This window comes from Vidua chalybeata, chromosome 8 (assembly GCF_026979565.1).
Source record: "Vidua chalybeata isolate OUT-0048 chromosome 8, bVidCha1 merged haplotype, whole genome shotgun sequence".
Lineage (NCBI taxonomy): Eukaryota > Metazoa > Chordata > Aves > Passeriformes > Viduidae > Vidua > Vidua chalybeata.
In genome coordinates this window covers 26,026,194-26,051,098 of record NC_071537.1, presented here as the reverse complement: position 1 = coordinate 26,051,098, position 24,905 = coordinate 26,026,194, and the positions used below count along the sequence as shown (strand labels likewise).

General features: G+C 37.6%; 1 protein-coding gene across 2 annotated transcripts in view; it reads right to left on the bottom strand.

Annotated features, from left to right (window-relative positions):
- Positions 1-24,905, bottom strand: part of NRG3 (neuregulin 3) — a 344,543-nt gene that overhangs the window by 5,621 nt on the left and 314,017 nt on the right. The window contains exons 5-9 of one of the 2 annotated variants that reach the window (XM_053949435.1): positions 23,109-23,211; positions 18,012-18,138; positions 10,790-10,917; positions 7,677-7,679; positions 3,541-3,711 (exon numbers count right to left, since the gene is read on the bottom strand). In XM_053949435.1, the coding sequence (XP_053805410.1) occupies positions 3,541-3,711; positions 7,677-7,679; positions 10,790-10,917; positions 18,012-18,138; positions 23,109-23,211 (532 nt within the window). The remainder of the gene's footprint in view (positions 1-3,540; positions 3,712-7,676; positions 7,680-10,789; positions 10,918-18,011; positions 18,139-23,108; positions 23,212-24,905) is intronic. The other variant, XM_053949434.1, reaches the window with a different exon arrangement.

The following is a 24,905-nucleotide window of genomic DNA, read 5'->3' as shown; positions in this document are numbered from 1 at the left end:
TTACATAGGAATGATTGTCTGTACTCTCCTTCTGCACAAGCAGAGCATCTAAGTGCAGTGTGCCTCTGAAAAAAAATTGGTTTTCAATAGCCCATACTCAAAATGTCGGCCTGATTTGGTTTATTAGATTTTATTTGGAAATAGTGATAACATATAGGACTTGAGCAAATGTCTGTGTTCTCTTGATACTGTAATACTGTTAAAAAAAAAATCCTTTATCCTCCACTAACACATGTTATAACGTGATTTTATTGATTGTGAGGGAACTTAGTGAATTTGTATCAATATTTCCATTTTGTTTCAAAGCCAAACTCTGTTTTGTTTACAAGAAATACTTTAAAAAACATAAATGGAAGGTATAATAGATATAAAATAAACAATGATAAAAAAAGGAAAATATGTTTCCCATCTGAAATTAGTACTTCTAGAAATATGGTGCTCTAGGAGTTACTCTATTACCAGTCATGGTTGCTAAGGACCACAGACATCACCTCAGTACCAGAACATAATTTATTTATAATCAGCTTATCACTATTTAATAAGGCAAGGTAATGGTGAACCTAATATGTTTTATCCATGGATGAGGAGAGCAACATTTAGATCTGGTGTGGAAGCAGGTGCTCTGACTTGAAGAGTATTATTCCAAAAGCTCCTTAAGCCTGCAGGAATTCACTAGGAATATCCTTCTAGTTATATGTGCCTCCTGCTTTTTGGGATGAGCAGAAAAAGAGTTAAGGAAGAGAAACTGAATCATGTGAAACTGCCATAGTCCAGTATTGGCACAAACAGTAATTAACTGGAAAGGCTTCCTCTGGCCCCATGCTCCTGGCCAGGTGTCAGACAGGAGGGAGCAGGAGACAACTTCAGGCTCATTTCCAGCAGAGTGCCACTGAGTAATTAACTCGTGTGTGGTGAGCTTGTACAACTGCTGCACACATCGCCCTGCCCACGTGGAGCTCGCACAGCCCCGTACCAGGACTCTCCTGGCATCCCCAGGAGGTGCATCTGGGAGCTCTGCGATAAGGAGGAAGGGCTGGGAACTTTACTGCCAGGTGAGGGAAAGAGATGCTGCTTTGGGAAGTGGCACCCAGGGGAATAATAGAGCAAGCAACTTTCTGGGATGTGTGCTAGAACTTCCTGTCCGTGCTCTACAGCTGCAGCTGTTTTACATCTGAGACATGGTTAATTACATTGGCGCTATGCTCAGACACACCTGTAGCCATTCATGGAGGGGCTTTTTACACCAGCTGTCAAGACTCAGGATGAATGAAATACTGATCAGGGGTATTATTCCTGAGGGAGGACAATTAAAAAAAATAAATGAAAACAAAACAGTGCAGACCTTTGGGTTGTGCCCATTCTTGTTTCCTTTGCTTATATATAATTGTTCAAACGACTATAGCTGGAGAGATCGCATCAGTTGCATTAGTCCCTTTTTTGGTAATTCAGGCCCTAAATATATTCTGGGCTGCACCCTGAAAACAAAGGGAGTGAATGGTTTTAATGAATTTCACATGCAATGTAGGTATTATATGGATGATATATAAGCAAAAACAAGAAAAGACTGAATTAAAATGGGTTTGGTGAGAAAACAATAACATTTGCCAGTTCCACAATAGAGATTCGTGGTATTTTGAAAACTAGCTGGCAGCAGCAGTGACATGTAATGAAATGCCTGGTGTATTTCCATAATTTTTTTTGAAATACAGATAGCCATACCAATTTTATGCCAGAATTACATGTTTCTGCCCCGTGCTCACAGGGCTTTCAAAGGAGAACTGAGGTTGAATTAAAGTGCATACACTGTGTGCAACAGGTGAGGTATTAAACTAGAAGGGATATTACATCTAAACCATGTGAGACTTGGCTTTTAGTTAATTACAAACTGATCCATGCTTCTGTGTGTGACACCAGACTGCTGCTGTTTTCAATAGACTGAGACTTAGAACTATAATTGCAGAACCTTAATTACATTTTCCTATAATTAACTTTCCCAGAACCACAGTTCCTCCAAAGAAATATATCTGTGTTTTTATCTGAAAAACTATTTTGTCTGAATAAATTAATTCATGTGCATGTGTTTCAAAATGCAGCTCTCTCTCCACTCTCTTCCTAAAACCAAGCAACAAAAGCAAACATTTATAAATATTTAACAGTAATTATGTTATGGAGTGTGTAAGAGTCTAAATTAAAGAATGAAACTGATAGAAGCACAATAATTTTACTGTCCCCTTTAAGAATAGATATCAAAGATAGACAGAAGGGACTGAAACTTTAAATATTAAATGGATTTTACTTAGCATAGTCCCAGCAGCTTTGCTGTAAGCCCTGTGGCTAAAGGTGTGCAGTGTACAAGCCTGACAACAAGGTCCATTAAGAGGGATGGGAATCATTCCAGGGGCTCTGCCAGGCTCTGGGCCAGCCTTGCAAGCACTTACACTGATATACACACACCCCACCTTCTGTAGACCTGACTACACTTCAGCCAGGCTGCTGGTGAATGAAGTTCAGAATGCTCAGAGAATTAGGGAGACAAACCACTTTGATTTGTGCATCCCAACAGAGAAAGATGGAGGTGAAAAAGGAGAAGAAAGGAAGCAGTGTAACTTCTGCAGGGGACAAGGGAACTTTTGGGCTGGAAATCTCATGAGAACTGTGAAACCAGCAGATATTTAGAGGGTAAACATCCCTAGTGCACAAAATATAGATGAAATGCTTGAGCAGATTGAGGCCAGAAGGGGTCACAGTCTGGTCCCAATATCAAATTTTGCAGAACTGCAAATTTAAAATACAGACCAGTACAAGCTGATACTTGTAAGGTCACACACTGATTTCCTAGACAAGAGTAAATACAATTACCCACAGCTTTGCCCTACTTCACTCCTCAGTGGAACCTCCCAGAGCCTGCGTCACACCACGCTGCCACTGCCTGCCTGCTCCTATCTGCAAGGGTGGAAATTTTAGTAGGAAATTTTCACCAGGAATTATATGCACATATCACACAAATGAACAATAATATATTTACTGCAAGAGACAATAAACAAATTTTCCTCAGAAGCAAATAGTAACAATGGCACAAGGGTGAATCAAACTTGTTTAAAAGAAGTCACCAGACACCCAACCCCACCAGTTTCACCTGTAAGTGAGAGTGAAGACTTTCACTGTGACTTACAGGTGAAACTGGGTGGGGTTTTTATTCCATTCTAGATATCACTCTTGTTTTCATATAAAATATGCTTGTAATATTCTGGAAAGTCTTTGGAAATCTATAGGGATATGTAAATATTATGTAAAGTATCTCAGCAATTGCAAAGAACTTCAAAGGCAGCTGCAGGTTCTCAGGAGCACTTCTGAAACCCAGACCTTATGTACAGCTCAGCTCAATGTTCTAATAAACTGAATTTTAAAAGGAAAGAAAAACCACCGTATTCTTTGTGCATTTTCAAAGACAAACCTGTGTGAAGCTATCTATAGAAAATCAACTTTGCAACATACATGATTTTATTTTAAAAGCCCCTAAATGGCTCACTCATTACTCACCCGTGACAAGGTATTGTGTCCTGGTCCGTGATCCTCGACTCTTCGAGCTGTTGATATGCTGGTCCTGTAATTCCATTGAACCTACCCCGAGGCAAGGGAGGAGTCCTCCGAAAGGCATTTCTATGGAGCATCCCACTTTTTTGTCCTGGGCTGCAGCATGAAGAGAGACTTCTAGAAACAACACCAAGAGTACAGTAAAAATTATCACACCAAAAACATAAAATTCTGCAAAATAAAGGTTCAGGATTAATAATGCATGAATTACTGTTCGTATAAACTTTGCTGCGGCAGCCTATGATGTCAGCATAAATTCTCTAATGAAATATAATCCTACAATCCACCATTAGCTGCTGTTTATGCCATTATTTAATACATCACCTCTTTTCTAGCAATGAAAATAATTGCCCACTATATGAACTGTTTTCTTGCACTTGATGAAGGATGCTTCTCCTTTCCATGCTGCTTATCATAATCCTGCTATAAAGAGTTGAGTCTTCAGACAGCATAAACAAACAATACAGCTCTCTCATATCCACAGCTGAATTCAAAATTAGATCCTAAACTGAAAGCCCAATATATTATCTATCAGCCTGTGAGGTTCTGCTTCGTGATACAAAACCATTAAATTGAGAAAAAGTGTAAGTGAAGAATATAAGCAAAGCTTATGAACTGCAGATTGAAGAAGCTAAGACAAGTTTTCTCCACCTTGAACAGTATTTCTGTATTATTTTATTCCTGTTTTATATACAGATTGTTTTGTTGTTTATATACATTGATACCATGCTGTTTCTTTATATGATATAATAGAAACTGAATTTGATAAAAAACAAGTCATAGTTTTCTACTTATTTTAGAAAATTGGTTTAGTGACTGTCTGGTGTTTTGGAAGGAGAATGGATTTTTTTTTTTTTTTCATTTCATACAGGAATGAAAAAGTATCTAGAATCCATGGTTTTGGTATACAAACCATACACTTGCTAATGCAAAAATATGGGAACACAGAACTAAGACAAGGCATAACCCATTTTTACTGCTAACAGGTCTCAGTACTGCATGGCATGACTGAATATTCATTTTTCAGCTAGTCCTATTTCTCTTGGCATCTTCTGGGTCTCAGAAATGCATGCGTTACCTCATATTCTCTTACATTTTTAACGATAACTTATAGGTTTTGTAGATGCCTTTTACGAGTCATTATTTTTGGCTATGTGAATAATTCCAACTTGTGACAGAATTCAGCAATGCAAAAGACTTTGGATAAGTTTGCTTCTTTTTTCCAATTATAATGTGACTTAAAAGTAATCTGCATTTTTTACCTAGTGGGAACTTTTATTATAGTTAGGGCCACATTTACTCCCAAAGTAATTCTTCCTTGGAGCAAGTACCTTGGACAAATTCTCTTTGAGTGTACATTTCCATTAAAATCAACCTTTTCTGCCCAAAATTAAAAAAAGAAATAAATTCAACACTCTATATCCTACTGTTCAGGCCAGCAGTGTTCCATTGCAGTCTAACCTCTGTTTTCTTCCACATCTTTACTTTTCTAGTGCTTTTTATTGAAAAGACCAACAACCCATAGCAATAACATTCCCTCCAGGATTTTTCATGCTTGCTTAAAAAGATTTTCTTTTGCTACTAAGAAGGCTGTGAAAAAACATTTTTAAAAACCTGAAATACTGGCCTCTCAGTTCTGAAGGCTGAGCTTGAGTTGCAAGGTACAGTTCATATTCTGTAAAATAACACTACCACATCACAAAATAATTGACATTTCTGCTTAGGAGAGCCTGAGATTAATACAGCAGGGAATCTCAAAAGATGCAGGGGAATGAATAATTTGTGATGGATAATGAATTTTTGGGGTTTTTATTGACTTGAGCATAGTCATCAGTGGAATCCAAAAGTAAAAAACAAACTTTAGATTGATTACAAATCTTTGAAGTTAGAATTTTTTATTGTTTAATTTGTGGTTGGTTTGATGCCCTGAGCATCTTCCTTGTTGGATGAGAGCACATGATCTTCATATGCAAATTCACAAAAGCTTTATTTGTAATAAACATAATTTCAACACATACAGCTAAACCTAAGGTAGTGGGTATAAACTGCAGAAATGTTGAGACCAAAGGGATCTGCCACAGTCCTGCAACCACAGAACCTCCACCACTGACATAGTCTAATTTGTTGCTAATGTGAGGTTCTTATGCTTTTAATATTTCTGTCAGAAAAACAAAAAACAAAAAACAAAAAAAAACAAAAAAAAAACAAGACCCAAACAAAACTGAAGGAAGAACAAAAAAATCATTTGAGGTCATGGATAAGACAAATTCACTAAAGATCAGGAAATACTTACAGAGAGTGCAGCTGCAAGCTGCAGGATAACAGCTGTTTCTCCAGGCACCAAAAAACCCCCTAAGAATTTCTGTTGAAAGTTCTGTGGAAAAGGATCTCCAGCACAAAGCTTTTCCTTTTACACAAAACTGATATGAATATCAGCAATGCAAATGTAATGTCCCTCTCAGACTTCTCTATCGCTCATGTGAAAAATTCCTCCCTCTCAGGCAAACGATGGGTTTTGGATTTCTTCAGGGAATTTATTTTCCTTTAGCCAACATTGTGGTTTCTTCCTTCCTGCACTCCAGTCTAACTGGGTAAAAGAAACCAGCCCACATAAGTGAGCCATTCAATAAAATAGACCAATACATAAAGCTGTAGCAGATATGTCCTTAAAATCCATCAATCCAGAAGAAAAAAATCAGAATATGTATGAAGTGGTTCACAAGTAATGCATAAACTAGAGAGAAATACAGTTCTCATGAATTAATGTTTTAACAATCCTAAGGTTAATTAAGAACTTGGGATTCATTCTTGCCAGTTGTTTTGTGTGAGATTTTTCTTTGGGTTGAGCATCTGAGTGAAAACAAAGTCTGATCCTACAGGTGGAGTAATCTCTTCTTGGGGCATACACAACTCCCAAGTGCAGTTACCCATGTTCATGAAGAGAAGATCAGCACTGTTTTTGCAGTAACTCTGGAATCCTTCTGTACTACTTCTGAGTTAATTACAAACCACCTAGTAAATATACACTCCAATGACTGAGCCAGCTGCCAGGCAGTGTCCTCTGATATTCCCCCAGAGCCACCTTTTTAGGTGTTAGACAATTGACTGCTAACATTTGTATGGATCAACTATTGAGACTTTCAACTGATTTCAGTATTAATAAATAATAAAATCTCCTCTTGGTTTCTGAAATGTGAGCATTATTGATCCCTTCATAATATTCTTGTATTTGGGAATAATCTGTTTTGAGGCTACTCGGGGACTGTGGAACTCTAAGAAAATCCTTCAATGCTACCTGTGTCATCTGGTCACCATCCTGGTGACAGAACAGTAGGAAAAGGGAATAGAGTATTCGAGGTACATCAGTTGCACTGAGTTTAATCATCTGCCATAACCTCATCATAAACTTCCTGTAGTGCACAGATCAACCTCCATCCTAAATTGATGATGATATACAGGCTACTGTTACAGAAAGTTGTTTTGGATTGAAAACTTTGAGACTTCTTTTCAGTTTAAAATTATTTCTGATGAATATTCAGCTGGTATATGTGCCACCACACTCCTTCCTTTTAAACAGGTCTCTCACTTCCCGTTGTGCTTGCTCTCATGTATTCATAAGCAGCACTCATACACCCTTTCCAGTTTCCTGAACTGAAGACTGACATAAGACAGACTTCTAACACTTTCCATGGAACATGAATCATTCATTCCTCATCTTGGCTTGGGAATGCAATGTGTGTCCATGGCAACTGGGAGGCCACTTTTACCAGGTGAGCTAACAGTGTGCATTCTCACACTATGCTGTGTTCCAGCTTTGTTCGGTGACCTTGGCACCAAAAAAGTCTCTCCCCAGTGTTGACTAATTCTTTGAGTGCTGCCCTGGTGAATGTCCTACCTTCTCAACACAAGTCCTTCATATGTGCCTTTTAACCTGTCCATGCACATTAGAGTTTTTCTGCCTCTCCCTACTTTCTTCCCTTAAAGGCATTAGACACACATGACAACAATGACTGAGCTTGTGTAGAGATCTAACTCACCCCCACCAAATACACATGCAATCATCAGTGCATATGTTGTAGTACCTGCTGTTGGTAAGATACTAAACAATGTTTTGCCTTTTTTATATCTACCACAAGAATCCTCTTCCCCCACATTTGTCCTAATGTCTTGACTATTTAAATTCAGCGTAATTGGTTCCTACTTTGATAAATTCCTCGCCTTCCTAAATATTTGACATTTGCTATTCCATCATCTTGTGTCACAGCTCCCATTTTTATATATTTTGTTCCCAGACATGAAATTTTGTGAACTGGTTTTCTCCCAAAAAAAAATTTTTTTTTTGATCAAGATTAACCAAACCATCTTGAGAGCTTTGATTTCCACATTTTGCTTCCACTTTGACTGTAGGAATGTCTACTTTCATGCATTTGATTCTGTTCATATTCTACCTTTGTCCTCAAATAGTCATCCCAACTTTTCATTAAAAAATGAAATTATTAATTCAGGATTTCCCTAACTGCTTCAATTATTATCTCTGTCTCACCATCTGTTTTGCTTTTTCTTTGGGAAAATAGCAGATTCCTTACACCTTCTTCCTTTCAGGCTTCTGCTGCTCTTACATTCTTAGTTGCTTCAGTTTATCTATACTTGCTCTTTCAAATTCAGTAGCCTTATTTACAGAATAACTTTAATTTATTCTTTCCTCTACTGTGAAATGAATCACTTCTATTAGCAGCATAAAGAGTAAAATGCTTACCAAATGAAAAAATAAAATATTTTCCATGTTTTTTGTGGTGTGAAAAGTTCATTAAAAATGAAAACACAAATTATTATTAGTTTTAGGGTAGGTTTATCCTATTTTGGCATTTTTGTAAGACAATATAACTGCTCCAGGCTGAAAGCCTCTGCATTTGGCTTTCATCATGGCATTCTCTGAAATGAATCCCTCTAAAATCAAGGATGACTGGATCCATGAATGAAAGTCAGGATGACTAATTACCAAGGAAACTGCTATTCAAAGGGATCACAACTCAACCCATAATTAAGAAAACTCTAATTTATTTCTGTCTATGAGAAAATAAGACAGTATGAATTTCCTTCTTACCAAGATCAACAGATAATCCATGACAAATTTTTGAGCATATTGTATACGTTGCAGGAAGTTTACTGATTAAACACATTTGTTAATTTTGAATTCTGACAGTTCTAAGAGTTATTTTACATATGCAAGCAGAAGATGTAACATTCTTGTACGGTAACAGCAGTGCACAACGCAGGCAATATGCTTTAGGAGATTAATAGTAACACAGGCTAAATATTTTTTGAGATTAAATTTCAGTTTTCAACTTAATCTCTGCATTAATTCTTTTTGTGTAGCTGAGGTTTGTTGAGACAGAAAATTGCTATTATCCATAATCTGAGTGAAATAATTATCAGGTCTCTGTTAGTCACATTTCAGCAACTCCAAATGATTTCCTACACTGACAGTCTTACTTCCAGGCCAAAATTTATTGGTTTCAGGACCTGGAAACAGCCAGCTCCTGATTTTAAGAAATTATCACCCATCATTAGTGTCCTTGAAAACACAAGCAGAGAAAACAGGTCTGGATGTAGAGCAAAGTATTTCTGTAGCAAGCAGAAATAAAACAATAGAATTTAGAACAGCATAAAAGAGAAAACCTGCAGAGCTGATATGATTTTCCCAGGTTCAGTCAGGTTTGGAATGAAATGAAGAGATATTTAGTATAAAATCCTCATTTGACCACATTTGGCCATTTGTCCACAGTGAACACTATTTAGAAAATAAATTAGGAAGCATGGTACATAAATTAAAGACAGTCTTGTAAGTCTTAAACGTTCATATGAACATTTTATAAAACAAGGGCCTTGTATAATAAATCTTAAGCTTTAAAACTACAAAAGAATTCTTTATAAATTAACTAGTCATCCAACTTCTTACATTAGTTCTGAAGCAAAGACATTTCTTGGATATTGCAATCACAATATTAAAAGGTAAGGGAATGAGTTTTTTTCTGAACTTCATGTTGTGACTAAATGGTGATAAAATTCTTCCCAGAACTAGAAAGCATTCTAGACAACAGTCCCATAGTTCATCTATGTTTAATAAAATTATTAAGCATGTTTTGAAAATTTCTGTGTAATAAGAAAAAAGACCTAAGAAATGGATCTGACATGACAACTGGCATTATTTTTTTCATGCTAAATTAAAGGCGTAAGTAAGGTAAAATAGATAGGACCCAAATATCCCTTTCTGGTTTACATGTGGCACTTTGTAAGTTAAGTAGATCACTTATTCAAATGAGAAAAAAACACATAGCTGGCTGAGAGACTGCACTGAAAATGCACTAAATACTGCAGAAGCCAGATCATCACCTCATGCAATCCCAGACCTTTTTTTTAAGTAATTAAAAAAGAAAATCCTTTTAATAAACATGTCTTCCACTCCAGATTATCTAGCTGAAAAAATTCCAAACTCATTTTCCTCAGCCTTTTTTCCCTCTCTCTGTGCACTGGACCAGTTGTTACCACTGTCATTCCACCAACATTATTGCTTGTACCAGACTCCAGTTTGGTTTCTAGTCCTGTAATGAAGCACCTGCAATCTTTCTCATCCAAAAAAAAGTTAGAAGCAGAATTCTAGTCTGAATCTCATCCAGTGATGGGTGACATTCCTCCTTTTTTTTCTCTTGGAAACAACCATCCAAACATTTTTAAGCCTTGTTTTCAAAGGCCACCATGTTTTCACAAATAAGTCATTATTCATTTCATGTATCTTTTGTTTAAGGAAATGGTGGAAAAGGCTGGAAGTTTGCAACCAGGTCTTTCTGCAGCAAATGAGTCATTAACTTCATTGACCATCGATAAGGAAAGTCTTGTTTTTAATGGTTCCTCCTCCAGCTGTTCCACTGGCTGGGCTGTGCCTGCAGCTCGGATGGTGTCTGTAAAAGCTTCCTGCAGTACTGGCATGACCCACAGAGGAAGGCAGTGAGCATCCCTATTACCTTTTATGTCTGCAGCTAAGAAAATACTCGGACATCTGCTTCATAAGCTGGCTGAGGCTCTGCTGGCACCAGGGCACTCAGCAGCTCACCCTGCCCCAGCACAGCATAACCTTGCACATGGATCAGCACTCTAAGCCTCTCCAGGCAGCTCTCACAGCCAGATGTTTGCTCACCTGTGGTGCTTGATGGGCTGGGTCCCTCTGTCAGGAGACAAGGCCTCTGGGAAAGACTGAGCGCCTGAAAAGCTAGACTCCATAACTTTGTGCAGAATGGGCCCCGGGTGCCTATCTGGCTTTGAATACTGCAGCAGAGAGAATAAAATTAATTAATACTCACAAGACAAAGTACATTGTTGATGCTATTCACTCTGAATTCATATCAGAGTGGGGTAAGAAGTGCTTTAGTACATTTTTGAATTAAAATTAGGCAATGCAAGTAACACATTAATTCAGTATTGTTTACACAGCAGAAAGGGCTAGTAACCATTACCCCATTATGTTCTGCACATCAAAACACTGATATCAGCCTTAGCAGCAAAATTACAGACTGATCTGCCCACAATGATGGGAACAGACTAGAAGTCTGTTTTTGTGGCTGTCCATGCAGAGACAGATCACAAAACACATCTCAGAGGACAGCTAGCAGCTTCTTGGTCCTTTGGTGATTTCAGTCAAACACTGCATTCATCATCAGCATGTACAACTATGAAAACCAAACTGAAACAGCACTTGTGTCATCAGATAAGAAAGAATAATATTTGAATCCTATCCACAGAGCCAGATATCTTTCTGAACCAGTCTAAAACTTTTGACCTGGGAGTATCTGTGCTAGTAAGAACAGTGTAAACATAATTCTTCTTATGGCAGGTGTGGGTGTAGGGCAGTCTCTGGGCACAGAGTGAGACACAAAGGTCTGCAAAGCAGACAATAGACATGAAGAAGAATAGATTTGTTCTTCTTGCTTTGTGATTCAGCTGCAAAAAGAAAAAAAAAAAAAAGTCTCTCAACTGGAATGAGGCCATAAAGTTGAAGTATAGAAGAAAGCTGCACTTGGGCTTGTAAGAAGATTCAATGTTGTTGGTGGTCACTGGGCAATATCTCAGAGACATGAGAGGGTAACTCATGTTTCCACTCAGGTGTGAAAAATAAAGCACTTTTCAGACTTTTTACTTTGCATTACAAGAACCTGCACTAAAACTATTTTCTTTTGCTTTTTATTTTTAGTACTAGACACCTAGATATTCATGCTATCTTTAAAATAGATTGGTATAGTGGCAGCTATTACATGATTACATATTTTAGGAAGAAAATACAAATTAAAATATTAGAAAAAAATCACAGTGGTGAAAAATGTCTTGTTATGATACAATAGCATAAAAATTCATGGAGAGGACAGTAAGCATTCTTTCAAAAGACCGTTCTTCATAATCATTAGTTCTGTCTAACAGAAGACCAGTAACTCATTAAAACAACAGACTATTATTTTCTGACTCATTCTTATCTACATTTCTGTAGACTTCAGTAAGATCAAAAAGAAAAGTCATACAAAAATATTCTCTTTTAAAAACAGGTTATATGTACTTTTAGTTCAGCCAGTCAGACTTCTTATGACCAGTTTCCATAGATAAAATAACAGCTCTTCAAATTTTCCTCCACTGCTCTTCTCCCTCTTTCTGTTGAGTGAAATACCCATGTTAAACACAAAATCATTGCTTTTGTGCTTCTGAAGGCAAAGCTGTGCGTGGCAATATGCAAAATGGTGCTGCATGCATGAAGTAAACACAACCAAAATAATAAGAAGAAACATATTCCACTCCCATTTCTTTCAGTTACCATGATCTTAGATGTCACTTGTAAATGTTGTAGATAAAATATTCAGACAGAAATATGATTTTTAAGGTACTCACATCGGTGAAGGTTTTAAACTTTAATAGTTATCTTGCCAGCTGCAGAAATGAAACTGGGTTTGATTTCTGACCTGAATAAATCAATTTCAGCTATGTAAAGAATGGCTTGCTAGCTCCAAGAAGCTATTTCTGTCCTTTTTTTGAGTTTGTTCATGGTACAAAACTGAAGGCCTGAATGGCCTATAAGACCAAGAGTAAGAAGTAAATCATGAAGAGCAAAGATAAGCCGTGCCTTTTGCTACATCCTTGTTTCAGGTGGATGTGGGCTGGAGCAGTGGTGCACAGAGCCTTTCCTCATCACAGCTGAGGAACACCAAGACACCAGAAGCTGCTCTGATGCTGATCAGCAAACTTTAATGCAGGTCCAGCACACAGCAAAACTCAGGCACAGCCTACAAAGGGTATTTTTTCCCCCAACTGAACATTTGTCCCCTTTTCAGATATGCCACTTAATACACAGTCATAACATTCATAACATTTCATTACAATGAAAATGTGAATTAGAGTTTAAATTGAGGGTGTGAATATACATGGAATTCTAACACTGTAATTGAACAGATCTGGATGCACCAGGTTATTAATACATTTTAATATATTTAAACACAGTTGGGTTTATTTTCCTTTAGCTTAACTCCAAGTGCCACATCCATTCTCTAAGATCACCTCTGGAGGAAACAACCTTCATACTTCTGTGAAGAGCTTACAGCAGTATCAGTTGGTGCCCCCAGAAGTACATTATGGGATCATTCCCCAGCCACATCCCAGCAGGGCTCATCCTGTTGCTCTCACAGCTCAGTTCTCACCTGGGCTGAGCTCCATGGAAGCCTCTGAATATTGTGAGCTGCTGAATACTCAGCCATGATGGAAAACAAGCTGTGAGATCCTTTCAAAGGCTTGTTCCAGTAGGTTGGAAGCATCACTGAAAGCTTATCTGTATTTGGGTTTTTTAATGGTTTTATTGCCTTCTTGGTTAATTATCTGTTCTGTTTGAGCAATTATTGAAAAACACTGAGGCATATGGCTAAATAAATTAAAGAATAATGATAGCTTAAAAAAAAAGCATTTTTCAAATTTTCAATTTTTTATTGTTTCATGGAGAAAATAATCTATTACGTGCAATTACTCAACTCTCTGACAATAAAAATTCCACCCCCTGCTAGTTAATGCTAAGTGAATCTGTGAAGGCAGCCTGAGCCAGGAGACAAGAAATCAGCCTTTGTCACTGACCTGTTGCATTACTGTGAGCACATAACTCCTCTGCTCTACGCCTTGAATTCCCTGTTCTGAAATGTAGAGCTCAGGGATAACAAATGCCACTCGAACGCTGCAGAGTAGCTTGACACTGTTGTCCTGGTGTTATGCAAAGCAAAACACCCATCCCTCCCACAGGCTTTACTTAGCTCCTCTCCCTCAGTGTTTCCTCCAAAATAGTAAAAGGTCCAGAAATTCATGTGGCATTGGAAGAGAGGTGATGTGGGGATCCCATTTCAAAAAGAACTGAGAAGGCAGAGGGGTCAGCTTAAAATGACATTCAGAGAGGTTGCCTCAAGGAGGAAAAGAACCAGTGATTTTTCTGAGGGGGCTGAGCTTGCACAAAAGCTCAGGTACATTCAACATCCTTACTGTTCCCCCATGCTCTGTATGTTTTGTTGCCAACACTGCCTCTAGACAGAGGACAGTAAATTCAGGTTTGTCTATTCTGGCAGTTCTTCCTAAGTAGCCATGTGATACAGATATGGGAAATTTGCTCTTGATCTCAGCTGATAAATCAAATGGTAATTCACGTAAACCCACAGAGTACTCCTTTAAAAGATTTAAAGTATCTCTTGCTTGACATATATTAATTGCATTTCTATCACAGTGACTGAAAAGATTTTATTTCCTACTACTATGAACAAAAGGCAAAAAGATGCAAAAGGAACATTTTTTTGTCCCTCATTATAAGAATTTCAGAAACCTGAAGGTAGTGGTTGCAAGCTACTAGAAACAAGTGTAGTGAAAATTGAAACCACACATTACAGCCTGAAAAGCATATTAACCACCTCAGAGGGACAGTGATGGGAAATTAATAGATCCCCTTGGTACCATGGCAGAAGGTATTAAAAACCACGAGGATGAAAAGGCCACTCTAAAAAGCCATGACAATTCTCAGAATCACTAAAGGAATGTCAAGGTTTCTGCTGACTTTTAAATTTTTTGTCCATGACATATTTACCAAGTTGTGGGAATTTAAAAAGAAATCCTCTACTATATGTGGAAAAAGCAGGTAGGAATCAGGAGCCACCCACCTCCTTCTGCCACCTGCATGGTGTATGAGGGTGCACCAAGCACTTGTCTTTCTAGATGGGGAGAATAACAATTTCCTTCCTTTTGATTATGTGGAGACCTAACTGTTTGCTGCAGCCCTTTAAATATCTCTTGAAAGGAGCATGATCTCTTTGGAAAGGGGTACATAATACTTGGGAAGCCCTAGGTTTTATGCATTAGGTGAAATTAATCTCCATCTCTTATGCACCACAAAGATCCTGAATTAAAAGCTGGCACATCTCTTCCTGGCTAAAGAATTATGGCAAGATTACCAGTGCATTAGTCTTTAAATCCAAGAGGCTAGAAATCCTAGCAAGAACCACGTAGCAAGAATTTAAGTGTGTTGCTGCCAGAATGTTTGGGAAAAGCAGTGGACTTGGAGGAGATTCAGGAAATCCTAGGAGCTGTGTTGAAACAGATATTTATGAATCCTTCTTACAGTACACAGTATTTTTCATCTAATTTGTACCTCTAAGAAAATAATGAAATTGCTACTGAGGCTAAGACAGGTGAGCACTACCACCAGTGATGATCAGCAGGACTTCAGAGAGAACACAGTTGTCTTGACAAAATCCAACCCTTTATTTCACTTTTCAGAATCACAATGGAGCAGAGGCAGGGAGTGGAGGAGATGTAATACACTGAGTATGGGAGGAAGAATTACTTCACTGAGATTGGTTAAGCTCTTTATAGCCACAAACCGCTTGAAACTTTGTCTGCTATACCCTGGGCCTTGGGAAATAAGTTAAACCTCCTTCTAAAGAAACACATTTGGAAAGATAGATGGGCCCTTAACTAAATATAGCAACCTCTCAGTCAAAAGGTGATGGTTCTTTCAGAATAGTCATCAAGAATAAGGAACCTTATGCAACTTTTCTCAGGTCTCCACAAAAGCATTCTTTGCAGAAGAAGAAAGAGCTGTGTGAAAAGCCTGAAAGCATCACCCAGTCTATTCAAAAGAGACAAGAGAAAAATCTGAGATAATCTTCTAAGGAAAGACAGAAAGGTGGCAAAAATGGGAAAACTGTCTTGCTTGTAGGGGGAGCACGTGGAGTGGAAAAGAAAGAACTTCCAGGAATACCTAAACCAAAATGCCAGACTGGAGGAGTAGTTTCCAGAAAGTAATTGCCTTCTTTTATTTAGGCTTATTATTAGCTCCTGGAAATGAAGAGAACTAAGATTTCTCCCCAGGCCCATGCAGTGGCAGCTGCAGAAGGGAATGACAGTGGGATCACATCCAGGCTGCCTGATCCCCTTTCCACCCAGCAGATATGCCTGAGGCAGATCTCTGGTCTCTGAGGGGGAGTCACTCAGCCATTCCTACAAAATGCCTTTCCAAAGTCCCCTTTCTGCTGCCTCACCAAAACCCTGCCCTTTTTCCCCGCTCCAATCTGGCAAGTTTTGTAAATATTTCATGAGCTGCCTGCATGCATTCCTGTGCTAAAATCTTCCTAACAATAGAAACCATTATTACACTGTTACACTACATCCTGCACAAGGTCATTCTGTTTTTCTTCCTTCCTATCTTCCCAGAGGGAGAATGCATTAATGGTAAGGAGAAAACAGGTGCCTGCAAACAGCCACAAGAACAAGAAAATGGTGTGTTAATTACCAGCACTCATAATGTCAGGCTGAACAGCAATAAAAACTGAAAATCAAATTTGGATTAAAATAGTAAATATAAGGATGGTGTTCAATCTCTGTGTCCAGAATCTATGAACTGCTATTTCAACCATTATGACTATGGTTATAGCAAAAGAAAATGACAAAATATTGCGCTGAATTACAGTGAGAAAATGCCAAAGAGCATATTCTTAGTGTTAACCAAGGCTTATTTCGCAGGATAGAACAAAAGGATCATGAACTTTACCTTTTGTTGCCATCATTACAACCAACAACACTCCCAACAGCTCTTTTTTTTTAGGAGCTAGAAATAATATCAGGCTGAATGAACTGAAAGTGAGAGAAAAAATTGCACAAGGTTCCCCAAATTGCGATTATGTCAATTTAGTGGAGCTGTCTTCCTTCTTGAAAGAGTATATTTTTCTTGAATTATAAAGCATATCATGAGCATATATAGGAGCACCACAATAGTATTCCTACAAAACAGAACTTTTAGTGAATTCAAGCAATGCTCTCACAGCCTCTGTGTCTTAGCAGGGAGGCTCTGGTTACTCTAAATTGGTTAAAAGGGCTTACATTTATCTCTAAATTAACTGGATGTGAACTAGGATTTGAGAAGTCTGGTTAAGTGGGCATGAGTGCTCACTTTTGCTAAACTCCCACTATTTTGATGGAATCTGGCAAATAAGGTAGTAATTTAAGCAACACTAAGATAATTTTTTTTTAAAAAAGGAGTTAATAATTTAGAAAGGTTTAAATACATCTTTTATATTTTCCTATTATATTGCTACCAGGACCCTTTTTCCAAAGGCTTTGTTCAAAGTAAGACATCGCTGATTGCGTGTGAGCAGGGGAAAGAGAATGACATATACTGGAAAATATCTTCCTAAAAAATAGCAGGACTAAATAAATTGGTTGTCTTCAAGTTGCTTATTTCAAACACGTTTTACATATTTCATGATTGTGAGATTGCAATGACTTACATATAATTATGTTCAGAAAATGATTAAATATATTTCAAATTTAGTTTGAACAGACTAATTCCTTTCTGTAAACTAAAGTACCTTTAAATAAAGACCCAGAAAAATGAGACCATCTGCACAGTCTTCCCTTGGGTATTTGTTTACATGTGTAAATTTAGTTCTAGATTTGGAATTTACTCTGAATTAACTGTGACAAATCTCTATGCTTTTTCACACAGATTCATAAATTATTGGAAGGTATGACATCACTTAATTTCAAGGACCCCCACTACACATACAGACATGTATGACCTCAGGTATTGCTGGAAACTATAACAGCAATTTCCACTGCAGAATGCAGAGCTGGGGGGCTCAGCAAAGTCTGCTACATGAACAAAATGTACCAGGATCCATTGAAACAACTTTAGAAAAAAATCCCTGCTTTCCATTAAGAGGCCTGATAGAAAACATTTTATGAAGGAGGTGAGAATTGTGGTTCCCATTGCTCAGATGTTAATAGCAGCATGACGATGTGCTGCCATCAGCAGCAGGAACTCAGCCAGGCTATTAAGTGCTGTAGCTGGCAGGATTACTTACATTTTGCAGCTGGACTTGGCTTTGTGCCATACACTCCGACTTTGCCATCATGCTGGAAGCATTTAGACTGTAGGTTTTCCTATTCTGCGTTTCTTTCAGCTGTTCGTGAATCTGCTTGGTTTGTTTCCTGCAGAGAGAAATAAAATTCATGTAAGAAAGAGCTCGCTTGATCTTCTGCTCTAGCCATGATACTTTTATAGCCATAACTCCCTTTGTTCAAAACTTCACCGTGCTAGATGAGCCAGCTGAGCTAATTCACTAAGGTCTGATATTCCAATGCAGCCATTGTTTCCTGGCAAGGCTTAACAAAGGGAAAAAAACCCTCTCTTCTGTTTTAAAATACCTTCTATTCTCAGATTACTATAATAGTATGCTCGTTGTGCTAGTGCAGTTTTGTAAGATCATCTATAGCACATTTAACAATAGCTTGCAAATCAGTCTGTATAATAAAAAAGCATTTTGCTCTCATTTGGAAAAAAGGTTTTGGCAAATAAAACAGGCATTAGCCCCTGCTGGCTATAAAAATTGATGAAGAATCAAAGATTTCTGCCAGCTGATTAGACTTGATCTATAACACATCTTGTATAGAGCAGCTCCTGCTTATATGTTTAAACCTGGAAAAAAATATCACTATGGCCACTGAGACTGTGGTTTTGACTTATTATACTATAATCCACCCTGTCAGAGCTAGGAATACCACTGGATGAATCCCTTGCATTATTCAGGAGATAACTATGCTGTTAACAAAGACTTTCTGTTTCTGCCACACTATATTGAGTGGAAGTGACAAACAGTTTTTAAGTTCTATACATGATAGAGGATATGAGACAGCAAACTTTAAATATTACTTTTATCTTCTGCAAAAGTTATCTCAGCTGGGCAAAAACTGTTAGCAAAATACATTTAAGCTCTTTTATCACTTTCCTTTTTTTTTTTTTTTTTTTTTTTTTGTCATAAGCTACATTGTCTGGGACTATCAGCTTTAAACAACGATGAGCAAAAAACTTCACAATACCATTTTAATTTTTTCCTTCCCTGCTTTCTTTCTCTCACCCACAATATGCATCTCCAGCACTGAACATACAATGGCCTTGGAAACAACCCAGTAATGTCAAGGACTCACCAATAGCAGCATTTAATTATACCACCAGCAGGTTTTGGACAGCAACTAGTACTAGGCCAAATTTCTGAAGGAAGTGATTTCTGGCAAGTATTTATAAGAGATAAAGAAAATACGGCCTTTCTATACTGAAATTTAAATTTTAGCAAAGCAGCTTCAGCAGCATTTTGAAACATTTCTGGTGATTTGATTTTGGAAAGACTTATGACATCATTAAGCTTGATAGGATCTTGTGTCAGACAGTGAATTTGACACTGAATGAAGTGTAAAATTAATTTTAATTTCTTATTCACAGTGGTATCTCTGTCTACTGCTGGAAGGTACAAGAAAGCAGAGGAAAAGGACTTAAGTGTTCAGTGGAGGGGTCTGTGAGAGAGGACAAGTTCCCTCAATATGAAAGTAAGAAGTGAGAAGTATCATAGTTCAGATATTCAATTTTAATAACATAGTTTCAATATTTCTTGAGTCCCTTCATTTTGGTTCAGTATGACACAATGTAAGCATTTGCTTAAATTCAACAAATTCTAAGTACCTGCTTAGAAGTATTTGTTACAGCTTGTTTCCTGAGTACAGGTCATAAGCCATAACAAATCCAGGACTCTAAGCACCTCTTAAGCTTTCTACTTGCATCCTATTTTGAAGCAAATGGAAAAGAATGAATTTATATAGTAAGCATGTTACAAGTATGACTGGCATGTTTTGAGTATTGTTAGGAGCTCATAATTAGTAAAATCTATGAATAGAGGTAGGTGAGGAAATAATTTCTCAAAATAATTTCACAAAAACATTCAAGATTTTCTTTAGCCAAAACTGGTAGAATTAATATTGGAATAATCTGAAGGAACATAGTGTCAAATTAAATTAGTCAGTTGAGTGTGAAACATCTCTTTTAAAAATGTTTTTAATATCCACTAATTTTTGAATCCAATGAAATTGAACAATTTCATTTATAAAATGTCTAAATGAGCTCTTCAGCTTCTCATAAAATTCTAGAGGAGATTCATAAAAGCAACTTTAGCATTTTTACAAACTATTTTCTGATCAGCTAAATTACATATACTGAGGAAATTAGCACATCTATTTCTATGTCCTGCTGGAAAACCAGTCTCTTGCTTGGGTCTCCAGAATGGTTATGGAACCTTCAGGAATTTTTTGCATGACCTTATGTAAGGTATGAACAGTGATAGTGAAACATGATCACAGCATCAGATGTTGGGAACCTCTCATATACATACAAAATGACAATTTAATCAGGAAAATAACAAAACAACTTTTGGATTTATTTATAAAAATAAATAGAGTTGTTTCTATATTTATAAACATGTGTAAGTAAACTGCAAAAATTCAGCTTCACTACTGCATTCTTTAATATTACAATTGAAATTCCTGAAGGTAATTTGCTGAGAAAAACAATCCAATCATTAATTTCCTTTTATGTTCATGCAACCTAACATTAATATCAGGTTTATGCATATTCATTTTGCCAAACTATAGGATGCACAGCTATAAACTAGAAACCATTAATAATTCAAAGTTATTTGCTGATTAATAAATTTATTTTACAAGTTTTGTTTTCAAAACAAATGGGCCTTATGTGTTCTACTTTAGAGTTATTTGGCAATGAAGTGTTGTTACTTCAGCAAGAAATAAAGTCACTAGTCATTTGTAAAAGTCTGAGCTGTAAAGGGCAGCCCATTACTGTACTCTTCATCTGTTGCTAACACTTCCAGCACTTTCTTGATTAACCTAAAAGGAATAATTGGAAGGGCACAGAGTTTAATTATAGTCCTAAACTTTCTCAGATTGAATCTATTTTAAAATAGGACTTTTAATTCAATGGCATATAGGGAAGTGCCTATTTCTAGCAGCTGGTATTATAGAATTGTCGGACTAAGTAAGTCAGGATCTTCATGGAAACTTTTCTCTTAAGAGATGCACTATTCAGAGTTTCTATATCTGTTAGCAATATTCTAAATTTTTTGTACGTCAAATGAAACCCCAAGATAACCCCCATGCAAGAGGAATGCTTTGATAATACTTAAGCACAGTCAGGGTACATATGCCTGATAAAGAGGCTCCCAAAAACCTGCTGACTCAAAGCTAACATATGGTAATATGGCACTCCAAATTTGTTGGGTTTTGCACCCTGAAGAAACTGGCCAATGTTACATTTACAATTTTACCTGGGCTCCAGTCTAGACACTTTTATTTTCTTTTTGGACAGCACTAGATGGAGCTGCAGCCAGGGTGTTAGGGACTGATCAGTCTCCCTTGTACACTGTCTGAGGCCTCCTGACTGAACCAGAGGTGCTCGTTTTCTCATAACTCTCCAAACTTCAGTTCCCAGAGTCTGGCACCAGCCCACTTCAACTCTTCTCAGTAACTCTCATATTTATAATGCAGACAAATTCCCAAACCCAACAACCCCTCCTGAGTTATGATGCACTATTTTCCTCTAAGTTCCTCTTTCAAGTGTTATTTCCACTCATTATTTTCAGACTTGGCTCTCCTCACCACCCCATCAAAGCCAGGGTGTTTTGCAGGCTGTTCCAACTCAGCTCTCACCACTCCTACAGCAGTGCAGGACCAAGAGGGCACTGTGAATAACAGAGGGGCTTTTTATTCACAGGCTTTTTATCCTTGCTCATTGACTGCATGTTCTTCCTACTGACAATCCCATCCTGCCTTTCTGAAACTCTCTTCATCAGTAAAACCCTCAAGCCTTTCCAGGGAGATTCTCACTCACTCTTTCTTCTAAGATCTGCAGATCCAAAATGCATAATGACATTCCTAATGGCAGTGCCAAAGTGGCTGTCTGTGCTCACAGTTTGCACTACAGCGAAGGAGTTCGCAGGGAGGAACCGTCCTGCCAGCCTGTCCTTCCCAGCTAGCATCACTGTCACTCTGGATGCCCACAGAGCAATTAAACAAAATCCCTCAAGACATCAGAATAATTTAGAAAAAAAGGTGAGCCAACTCAAATCTTCACTCATGGCCTACCCCTGAAGTTTGAGGGGAAGAAAAAGGGGTAAAAAAGACCTGGTGACTTCCCCCTGGATAGAGAAGTCAATTTTTTTTTTTCCTAAATAAAATCCAATCCTCATTAGGTTTTCTAGACATGAAAATAAATTCTAGAAAGGGGGATACAGATAAACATCCAAACTTTAAAATAGTGCCAACCTTCACATTTTTGATGCTCAGCCACCCTGACTAGCCTCATGCAGGTACTTTTTTATATTGATTTGTGTTCTCTCATTAACTCCAGCTGGAACAGGAATGAAGGATGATCACCATACAGAACACATTTATTGCTACAGGGGCACTGACAAGCATGCCATGTAACTGCTATGAGTTTTTTGCAACTCAGATTACACACATAACAATAAATATTATACAATAATATTCAGTTGGGAAGACAGAAGAATAGAGTGGACAGTATTTCACCTGCAACTAGTTTAGTCCAGATGATTTTACTACTTGAATAGGTCAAAGTGCTTCTGTGTTACAGACACTCATTTGCATCTTCATCAACAGGCTGCTCTATTAGCTACAGGTTACAGATATTTGCAGAGGACTTGTTTCTGCATTTCTAACTTTACTTTTGCTGCCAGCATACAGAAATGGACATTCAGGGATATGAAATGAAATGCAAAAAGGAGATGGTATGTTTAAACTATCACTTCCAGAAGAGCAAAGTGATTATTGCACTGAGGGTAAATGACACAAAATTATTACTGTCAAAAAAAAAAAGAGAACTGGATATGACACAAACTATTCTTTCCTGATATCAGAAGATAGAAGGAAGAACACATATTGCTACTGTTTATGTTTTGGGGAGGACTTAGTACAGCCATGGAAACTGCTGTAGCCAGACCAGAGATAAGAACAACTTCAAAAGGAGGGGAGAAGCTGAAGAACTCTAAGGCTGTAAAAAGAACAGCAGCTAAGCCCCAGACACAGCAGAGGAAGGCTCTTACTTTGTTTTGAAGTAGAAGGCTGCACAAAGCATGCCCACCACGACGATGCCAAAGACGATGCAGGCGATGGACAGCACCTGGCGCTGGTACACCTCCTCGCTCTCTGTGGACAGCAAAGGGCACGGTTAGGAAAGCACAGAAAAGAGCACCTGCCAAAAGGGGACTGCAGCACCTCGTGGTTTCACTAATAATGCACCCATACTTGGAGATCTGGGCTGCCTAATTCCTCCACAGAACGGGTGCTTCTCTGAAGCTCTCCTCTAGATAAGGTTCATGCAACTGTGACCTCCTCGGAAGTTTTAGAAAATGGCCCCAGTACACTCTGGGAGATACATAATAATGACAACCAGGACAGTTTAGTCTTTTCTCTGCCCTACACGCTGCTTTTCAGCTTTACTTAGCAAAGATTTTACCATCAATAGGATAAAGAGCCCTATCACCACGGAGTTTCTCTGGCTTAAGGGAAGAACAATCAGAGCTCTTCTAATACCCCACAAGAGTCAGAGATCTCCTTTAACTACCACAAAAATATAAGGGTTTTTGATTTGAATGGTGACTACAATGCCTTACTCTCGTGTCCTGAAGCTTATGCAAAACATGCCAGAGTAAAAAATCGACTCAATGAACTTGCATGGAACTCAATGACTATTTTGCTATGAACACCAGATACTGCTTTGAAAAGTGTATATTTTTAGAAAAACAGATTTTCTTTATAAATCTCATAATAGTCTAAATAACTTTAAAACAGAAACAGAATGACAAAAAAAAAAAAACCAAAAAAAAAAAGCTAAGGAAATAAGAGAAAACACTCATTCATGACAGCAGACAGGAGCTGATAAGCAACTGGAGAGTCACACATTCAATTCAACAGCACCTTAAGTGTCATATTTTATGTTTATTCTTCCAACCACTTTTCCATTTCAAAATGTGAACATGCCAAACAGATTGCTATTTTTAAAGTTCAGTTTCTCCAAATATGCAATGTACAAACCAGTATTTTCATCCACATATTCCAGGTGGAAAGCCAACACATAGGATTATCAGAGCACAGTACAAGCCCTGTATGCTGACAAACCTACATTTCCTTCCTAGGCTGGAGCTCCTCAGTGCAGACACCCCCATCAGTGTGAACAGCAGCACACATGTCAAGTAGGTGGCAGTAGCTCCAAGTTTGTAACTCTCAGATTGATAACAAATATTGTATGACAACACCAAGGTAAATCCAGACAAATCACTAAAGGCTATGAACAATACCCTAATCAGTACTAATTAATGATTTTTCAAGAATGAATATCACAGTGCTGTTACTAAACATTTGGAAGCTTAAACACAAGCATTTGTCTCTTGCAAGTATCAGTTATTTTTTCTGTAAGCTATTAAAAAGAAAATTACAGTATCAAATGTTGATTTTTTAATTACTTGTCTACTTGCTCTCTCAACACCATAGTGAGCTAAGATTCAAAATGTCCTCAGCTCTCAGCTTCTGCTGACATTTCTCCATCATTTAAATTTGAAATTCTAAAAGTTATACTTCTAAAACACTATCTTAAAAATAAAAAGAAGCAAAGAGACTTTTCACCTGTCTAAAATATAACTGGAAAAATTGTAATTCAAGAGGAAATCCTGTTCACATTATACTAAAAGTGTTTCCAGTACAGCTTTAGGCCTATTCCTCACTGGGAGGTACAAAATCTGGATCTAGACAGTAAATCCTTACTGGCACTAAATGAAATGTTTGGGGTTTAATGTCTTTTGTTTTGTTTTATTTATTTGTTTGCTGTTAAATGCAATTGTGCA